Source organism: Benincasa hispida, chromosome 4 (assembly GCF_009727055.1).
Source record: "Benincasa hispida cultivar B227 chromosome 4, ASM972705v1, whole genome shotgun sequence".
NCBI lineage: Eukaryota > Viridiplantae > Streptophyta > Magnoliopsida > Cucurbitales > Cucurbitaceae > Benincasa > Benincasa hispida.
In genome coordinates, this window is record NC_052352.1 from 61,004,716 (window position 1) to 61,013,816 (window position 9,101).

At 31.0% G+C, this 9,101-nt stretch overlaps 2 protein-coding genes across 2 annotated transcripts in view; both read right to left on the minus strand.

Moving 5' to 3' along the window:
- Positions 1-3,096, minus strand: part of LOC120075506 (DNA-directed RNA polymerase II subunit 4) — a 4,051-nt gene extending 955 nt beyond the window's left edge. The window contains exons 1-4 of the mRNA XM_039028957.1: positions 2,828-3,096; positions 1,792-1,866; positions 356-464; positions 170-247 (exon numbers count right to left, since the gene is read on the minus strand). Coding sequence (XP_038884885.1) covers positions 170-247; positions 356-464; positions 1,792-1,840 — 236 coding nt within the window. The 5' untranslated portion in view covers positions 1,841-1,866; positions 2,828-3,096. The remainder of the gene's footprint in view (positions 1-169; positions 248-355; positions 465-1,791; positions 1,867-2,827) is intronic.
- A 3,337-nt stretch (positions 3,097-6,433) lies between these two features.
- Positions 6,434-8,969, minus strand: LOC120075505 (elongation factor 1-delta-like). Its single transcript, XM_039028955.1, has 8 exons — positions 8,825-8,969; positions 8,252-8,359; positions 8,057-8,173; positions 7,866-7,935; positions 7,600-7,717; positions 7,392-7,505; positions 6,808-6,969; positions 6,434-6,662 (listed from the first exon to the last, which is right to left on the minus strand). Coding segments are annotated over exons 2-8 (669 nt in total). The 5' UTR covers positions 8,338-8,359; positions 8,825-8,969; the 3' UTR covers positions 6,434-6,660.
- Between the last annotated feature and the right edge of the window lie 132 nt (positions 8,970-9,101).

A 9,101-nucleotide genomic window follows, 5' to 3' on the forward strand; every position in this document is an offset into this window, starting at 1 on the left:
AAAGAGTCCTTGGTTAATAAGAAAATGGTAGTTGTGGAGTAATAGTGCAAAATGGAGTTAGTTATAGCATATGATGGATATGCGCCCTTCATTCCATCATCCTGTAAAATGAAAACCGCCTTCCTTCCATAAAATGAAAAACATCAACGTATAAAGTTTTTAAGGATACTCTCGAACTTGTCTAACAGCATCGGGATTCTTATAACGGCTGAAGCGTTTCACGTATTGCAGTGACTTTTCAAACACTCTGCACAATAAGACCATAATTAAAAATCTCTTGTCGTATTATGTCAAGACAAAATGAATATCAACCAAGAGACTCATGAATCAATAAAGGATGTACATAAAAACTCACTGGGAAACTTGATTCGTTGGATCCTCGGACATTTGTTGAAGTTGCTCATATTTATGTTCAAGGATTAGGGAAACTTCACAATTCATTAAACATTTAGCCTTTAAGAACTCTGCAAACAGCCGAAGAAAGTAAATGGAAGTTATCACCCTACAAAGCTTAAAATATACACCAAAATGATTTGGGTGCAATAGCTTGAATTTTGCACAATTACATATCTATGAAAACCAATGATTTGGCTACTCTTGGGTCTGCATTATCATAGAAAAAGCTTACAATAGTTGAATATTGTTTGCCAGAATAATTAATTATAGGTAAGAATTTAGATTTTGCATAGATCATACATCTTCATCTAAAATTTTAGAAACCTAAGAACCAATATAATATTAATCCAACATATAAAAAACTAAAAGCATTCAGCCATTTGAACCTTTAACAACAGATTACGGAAGTATTCCTTTGATGTAGTAAATGACCTAGCTCAAAATATTGAGAACGCATAATGAAAAATAATAACACTATATCATAAAAAAAAAAAATGGAAAGTGGTACAAGAGAAACTTCTTTTGATAAACATGTCCGGCTACCTATAAGGCACTACATCAAATGACTATGACCTAAAAAGTACGGATATGACACAACGACGCGTCCTTTTTAAAAAAAGTTTAGGACACAGACATGCCAGGGACACATTTATTAAAACATACACTTTTACATATATATCATTTTTAAACAAGAAGGAAATTTAAAGTCAATGAGTTTATTTATTTCTATGCTTAAAAAATTAATTCGATGTATTTTACTCTCAAATTTTATTATTTTTGTCATACACATGCTGACTTAGTATATGTAAGAAGAGTCCGATGCATGTCTGCCAAATGTTGGTCCAGTTTTGGCTTTGTACAACTAGTATCTGACATATCTATTACACTAACAAGTTTTTGATACGTGTCTAACAAATGTTGAAGTGTCGAACATGGACACGGTAGTCAAATTAAAGTGTCCGTGCTTCTTACACTACGACTTACCAAACAATATTTGAGAAACCACGGAAGTTTAGTACCTTTCTTCTCTCAGGATTAAGAGAACATTACCACACTACCCACAGAGCCGCTTGAAGATAAATTAGTACATTAACTCCAAATACCCAGTCTAAACTATAACTATACGCATTGTTATAAACATAAGTACAGTCTTCTTATTGGCTACTAGAAGGTTCCAAGATTTTGTAATAATGATACATATAACAAGACATGGGGAATAACATAATGAATGGAGTTCTAACTTTTTTAGCAAAATAAAAGATTAAATACGTCAGTTGCTTAGCAAATTCTAATTTTACAAATTTATGAAGAAATCCCACCGCCATAGAAGTACAAGCAACTTAAAAGCTCATTGAATATAGATGGAAAATCATAAATTCATAGATAGATTTCTACCATCTCCAATTTTAAGCTCAGCAGCATTTTCTTCCTCCTCCCCAGACATGCTTGAAGTTGGAGTTTTGTGTCAACCTAAAGAATTTGGAAAAAGTGTACATCAAGATTACAACTAAACCTACAAAGTAACAAGTTACCTTTGCCCAACTAGACTAATAAATCAAAATTTCATCCTACAAAATTACAAGGCAACGGAATTTGAAGGCCCGAGTTAAAAACTAATAATAGATAAAATTTAAATCGATGAAAAGAAGACTTTGAACAGTATGACACAAAAGATTCTCCCATTCACTTTTAATGGTTTTAGACTTGTATGTTTGGATTACATTTTCAATTGTTAAATTTAAAAAATAAGTCATTTTGGCAACGGCTTAAAATAGCTTTTGAAGTATATTTTAAACAGTTTTTATCAAAAATATTTAAATAAAAATGAATTTTTTGAAAAATACTTTTTCCTCAAGTCATGAGTCTAAGAATTGTCCTCATGATGTAAGTGTAACTTATTAAATACTTGAAGGCACTCTTATGGTTCATAGTTTTAATAATTGTCTTCCATTAATCAGCAAGTAACTTCGTAGTATATTTTGTGAGCCTAGATACGAAAACTCTATTCCACTTGTTCATGGTTAATCTTATTTATTTTTTATTTAAGATAATGATGGATGGATTTAATATTTAAATGAAGCCCAATTCAATTTTACATTAACCCAATAACCATGAACTCTAAACAAATTTTTTAAAAAAAAGAAAAAAAAAAACCCTAATGGTCGGCAACTTTTGGGAACAGAGTGTGGTAGTTGAGCCCTAACTAAATGGCTTAGCACTACATTTACAATAAGTTCAAGAAAATTGTGACACATATAATAATTTTTCAAAAGATATCAAAGTCAACGGTTGGAGATTCAAATTCGACCGTGTGATTTAGAGTAAAAACTTCTTGAGTTAAAAGGAATCTGTGCATTTAAAGAAAGTAATCGACGTTCTATTCATGATCAGAAGATAAAGAAAAACAAGGAAAAGGAAAACTTCGATAGACCTCGAGGTGGAGTTCTGCAGGTTAGCGTAGCAACGCGCCGGCGACCAGGGGGAAATAGAGAAAACTAACTACAGAGGCGTGCCAGGGATCGATAATGGAACCGTTGGAGAAGAAGAATGGAGAAAAGAAAAATCAAAGACGGTTGTGAGGTCGGTGACGGCGAGCGGCAAGAGGCGGGTTTGGCTGCCGCGCTTCTCGGTAGTGCGGGAGAAGGAAGAAACCTTACTCACTATGGATTGGTGCAGAAACAAAGAATACGAACGAAGTGTGAAGCCCTAGAATTTATATTTTCTTTTCAGACATAAATATATAATAAAATATTTTTTTTAAAATGAGATATTGTTTTATTATTTGACAAAAAGATAGGAATGATGATTAATCTAACAAAATATCGCTAATATAATTATAGTAGACATGTTAATTTATTTTAAAAAAATATAAAATGTTACTAATTTGAATTATTTTTTCGAACTTTTTATTTTTATAATTTTTTTAGACATATCTATCGAAATCAACATTTTAATTGATATTTCAATCGAAGCTTCCGTAAAATTAAGAATTCAATATATGCATTGAAATTGACATTTTAAACCTTGTAATTACGATCAATGTTTAAAATATTGATATCGATGAAAATATCGAGGTTTTAATTTTATAAAAGTTTCGATAGAAATATCGATAAAATGTCGATTTCAATGGATATTTTTGAAAAAAATTATAAAAACAAACAAACTAAAAAGTAAATTTGAATTTGTAAATAAACTTTTTATTATTTTCAAATAAGTAAATATGTCTATTATTTATATTATATTTTTATTAATGACATTTTGATGTTTACTTTTTATGTTTCGTGGATATTTCTACGACATGATGAAAATATAGACCCACCCCTCATGGAGATATCGAAACTAGGTTGAAAACATGGAAATATTAACATGCCAATGAAAATTTAATACTATGATTACGATTCAATACGTTGATTTTTTAATTATTATGATATGTGTTTATAACTATAAAAAAATGGTGTGATGGTGGCCTAAAACAAAAGTTTAGATTATCACATCATCTTGGATTATCATCACATGGTTCTAAATTTTGATTAGTGTTCAAAATTTTAAAAATTTTATACTCTTAAGCATGGTTATGAAGCATTTATAAAAATTGAGATTTAATATCGTAACTTTTAAAAATCTATGGGTACTTACAAAACAAAGTATAAATTTCAAGAGTGTTTGTTGTAATTTTTCAATCTCCCTAAGAAAAATGATGATTTTTTTCTAGAAATTATTTGTATTCGATAATGTACTTTTTTTTTTATATAATTTTTTATAATATTTTTAATGCATGGTATTTTTTTATTTTATTTTTGGATTGACTTTAAAAAGAATGAATTTAAAAAGAAAATGAATTAAAAGAAAAATGAATTTAATATTATTTTATGTTTGTGTCTAACGGCTAGTTTTTTTTACACATGGTATTTTTTTATTTTATCTAATTAAATTATATTTGAACTATAAAATAAAATAAAATAATACTTAAAAAAAAAGAAAATAATACAATAAATAGTTATAAAAAACGTTTTTGTTTATTATTATTTTTTTTCAAGAAACAAGAAACATAGATGGTTAACATATTTTTGTTCCTAATTTTTACAAAACAAGAAACAAGAACGTTATCAAACGAGTCTTAAAATTCTGATTGTGTTTTTATTTCTTTTTTTTCTAATAAATAAGAAATAGAAATAGTTATCAAACATATTACTATTTCTAATTTTTAGAAAATAGAAGATAAGAAATAAGTAACTGAAGACGGAACGTTATTCTTAAATTTTCTATGACCGATCTGAATTACAAGAAGTCATAGGGGGCTCATAATGCATGACTACCAGAGGAAGGTTACTTGATGTATGTACCACTTACTAAAAAGTAATGCTGTCAACCAGGGCTCCCATGGTTTCTTGTACAAACCAATTGAAACTTGAAGAATTAAGTTAAAGTTAATACGAGTGTGTTGTGTTGTACCATAGCAATTATCATAGTTTTAATTCTCTTTGTTAGACTTGAGTGTGTTAGAATCTATTCATCAACGATCCTTTCATCCATCTCATCGTCATTTTATTCCTCAAATTCATATTACTATAATCCCAAATCCTTTAATCTCAAATGTAGTACCTGATAATCAAAACCAAATATTCATTAATATGATCAATAATTCAAAGTGATTAAACTAGTGAATGTTATTGAACATGACCTACTCTACATTCAAATCCAACATGCTCAACACTAATTGACCATCAACGGTAATAACATTTCATCATGAATAAATCCAACAATTATAACTCTAATGTTCTTAGCTTGTTGAATCATATAGATTCTGAGTTGTCTAACATTGATATTTTTGTGAAAGGAGCTCGTAGCCTTTTATATAAATATCTTTCCTTTTTTTTAGGATTTCTACAGAGGAGAAGAAAATAGCCCACAACTTAACTTCCTCTTGTAGGTCATCCTAGGTCTAGAAAGATATCTTAGTAGGCTTTTGTTCTTCCCCAAGTGTTTGTTTCTACATGTATGTATATAAATTATGATTCAATGTAGATCATTAAGCAATTAATATTACACCATTTGTCCTTTCTTCTCACTTTCTTGCATCTCAAAGGTTAATTGTGGAGGTATGTCTTTTGTACCAACCCGACAATATTATAGGGTTAGTTGAATTGACAACCCAAAAAATTCAAATAAAGTCTCTAACTCAACCAATCCTTAAAATTCGATTTGGATTGTTGGATTTTATAACTTATTTTTTATTTTTAATTAAAAATATGTAAATTTATAAACAACATGACTAATAACTAAAATCTCATAAAATTTAAATGCTAAATACCAAATATCTATGTCCACATTTGATAATCATTTGCTTTTTTATTTTTGTTTTTGACAATTAAACCTATTTCATCTACATCTCTTACAATGACTCACGTCATTCTTAAGTGTCATCAAATTCCAAAAACAAAACAATTTTTTTAAAGCTAATCTTTTTAATTCTCAAAATTTGACTTAATTTTTTAAACTATCGATAAAAAGTAGATAAAAATGAAGAAATTTGAAAGTATAAGTAGTATATAAGCTTAATTTTCAAAAACAAAAACAAAATAATTACCAAACGAGACCTATGATATTTATTACAAACTTTAAACAAAGATAAATATAACAATTTTTAAAAAACATTTATTAAAAATTCACAAATTAACCCATACAAAATATATATGAACCTCACTAGACGCTGTTTAACTATATGAATTAACCCAACTCACAATCCCATCCAACTCAATCCAAAAGAACCTCACTAGACGCTGTTTAACTAAATGAATTAAAAATAGAAAAAGTCGAACCTAATCCAAGAAAAACTAACCCAACCCAACTTTTATATTTTGAGTTAAGTAGCCCGAGTTGAACACCCTAGTTAATTGCATCCTTCCTCCAAGCTGTCGCTTTTTAAGAACTCAAAGTAGAGCGAAATACATGCCAAAAGCTACCCATTTAAATTAGCAAAATCCATTTAAACCTACCCATTTAAATTAGCAAAATTCATTTATACTAGAACAAAACATGATAATTAATTATAATAATATTATTTTTAGAAGCTCATTTCAAATCAATTTAAGAAACAAAACTGAGGGACTACACCGCGATTAAAAGCGGGAAAGAAAAGTACTTCAAACATAGACGAAACAAGTATGAAGAAGTAGAAATGAGAAACAGACGCTCTAAGACATCTTCCCCAAACTCATAAACATCTTCCAAACCAGTCTTTGGTTCTGACGAAAAGCTCAAAAATTCTGCAAACAGAAACAATAGTTGGTTTAGAAAATGAAGGTCTGAAGATGATAGCAGAACGAGTCAAGTAGCTTTTATCAAACGCAATCTAAACATGAAATTCAAATAACTTATGTGCAAGTGCAACTTAATAGAAATGGGACTTACATATTTTGTTGAAGGCCACGATGTCACAGCTCTGAACATGCTCGTTTATGGGTTCAGCTGTCAGATGTTCCTCAATGAGATTGTCAACAGACACAAGGTCATCAACAATTGTGAGCATTATCTGCAATTTCTTAATACCATATCCAACTGGGACGAGTTTCGCTGCAATTTAAACCACAAGGATGAGAACATATCCACGTAAGGTATAACAATTAATTACATTACACATTACAAAATACTTAAATGGTTGATGACAAATAACACTGGCAAGAGAAGACGATTTAGAGAACTACAGAGATTTTTTCTTTTTTAAATGATTATTTTCTATTCTATTTTCCTCTTGATAAAAAGTCAACTGACGTGCTGGAGAAATAAGCATATAAAATCATGAAAACTTGAATCAATTAAGCACTCGAATCTTAATTAGATTTGAGGGCAGTGAAGGGAAACGGAGATTCTCCTTCAATTATAGTGAAGTCACGGTAACAAAAAAAAAAAAGAAAAAAGGAGTGCAGATTCCTTCCAACACTATGAAGCAATATCATGCCCCTATAAACTGCTAGGATGGATATCAGAACACATACATGCTCCCCAAAGCAAGCCTTCCATCTGAACACTTCTTACAGCCTCTTCAAGTTTCTTCATGTCAGTTTCATCATCCCAAGGTTTGATATCCATGAGAACTGATGATTTGCCACCTAAAACAAACACCCAAGAGAACAAGCACTACACATCATTAAAATCACTGGACAATTTAAAATGAGTCCAAGATCGATTGTAAATGAAACTCACTCTCTTTCTTCTTTGCAGAAGCCTTGATGGCAGCTGCACGCTCCTCAGCAGCCTTCTTTTCCTCTTCGGTCTCTTCACCAAATAGATCCATGTCGTCATCGTCGTCATCGTCGGCAGCCTGATAAAATTCAGTGTATACCAGCTACAATTTAGATGAAAAATTTATAGCAAATCTAACAATAGCATAGAGCATACACCAAGAGACAATGTCTCATCTCAGCACACATAACATATAGAAAGAAGGAAACATTAGGTAAAGTTTTCACCTTTGCATCCGCAGCCGGTGGGGTTGCAACTGCATCCAACTTAACGCCAGAACCCTCTCCAAAAACAGCGCTAAAAACCAATATCAAACCCAGTGGTTACAGAACAAATAGTTAATGAAACCATAAGCATAAATTCACAATTAAGAATTCTGTAAAACCAAGCCAAAAAGTTTTGAATTTTGATGACTTACGAAACTCTCAAGAGTGCTTCAATGTGATTAAACCACCTAGACACGTTAACATATTCGCTGGATACGGGTTTGGAGAGCGCTTCATAAACGGTAACGTCATCCTTTGAAGGTTGATACCTGAGAATGATCGTTTGTCAAACACACAAAAACCAGATCCACACAATAACATTTAAACCCAATACATGTTCCACTAACCCGGAAATGTAGCTACGACTGAGCAAGTATTCATCGAGTTTTTTCAAACCGGCAGCTGATTTGACATCATGGAAAGCGACCGCCATTTCAAAGTGATGCGAATTCTCTCTGTGCCAAAATTCAAATGTCTAGTTATATGTCCGTAATCTCGTTCATGGTTAATCTTTAGTTTTCTATTTTTCTTAGATGGATTTCATATTTAAATGAAACCCAAATCAAGTTTACACTATCCTAATAATCATGAACACCAAAAAAAAAAAAAAAAGAAAAAAAAAACCTCAATCGCCGGCAGCTATGGGGAACAAAGAGTGGCATTTGGGTCCTAACTAAATGGCTCAGCACACTAAACTTACAATAAAATCAAGAAAATTGTGAAACATACGATTAAAAAATTAGGATAAATTCTTCAAAAGATACCAAAGACAACGTTGAAGATTCGAATTCGACCCAGGGACTGAGTAACAGGCCTCTTGAGCTAGAGGAATATATGCATTTAAAGAAAGTAATCATCGTTTTATTCATGATCATATTGTAGATGAAGAAAAACCGAGGAGAAGAAAAAAATTGACAGACCTCGAAATGGAGTTTTGCAGGTTAGCGTAGCGGCGAAGGTTGAGATTTGTTAGGGTTTTCGGCTGTGCCCTGATATTTAAAGGAGGAAGAAGGGCATGGTCCGGTGCGCCGTATTTATGCTATGTTACTGAGCTCCACGCCAATTGATTTCCTATATTAGGTTAATTAATCCAATTTTTTTTTTGTATTTAATTAGTGTAAATTTTACTTTTATCTCTTATCCCTCATCTGGTAATCATTTTATTATTTTTTAAAATTAAGGCTGACCTCCAAATTT

Excerpts from the sequence above, each read along its gene's own strand:
- LOC120075505 (XM_039028955.1), bottom strand. The coding sequence starts at position 8,337 with ATGGCGGTCGCTTTCCATGATGTCAAATCAGCTGCCGGTTTGAAAAAA. Across the intron at positions 7,506-7,599 it reads TTCTGCAAAGAAGAAAGAGA|GTGGCAAATCATCAGTTCTC; the intron begins GTGAGTTTCATT and ends TGTTTGTTTTAG. Across the intron at positions 6,970-7,391 it reads AGGCTTGCTTTGGGGAGCAT|CGAAACTCGTCCCAGTTGGA; the intron begins GTATGTGTTCTG and ends TTTAAATTGCAG.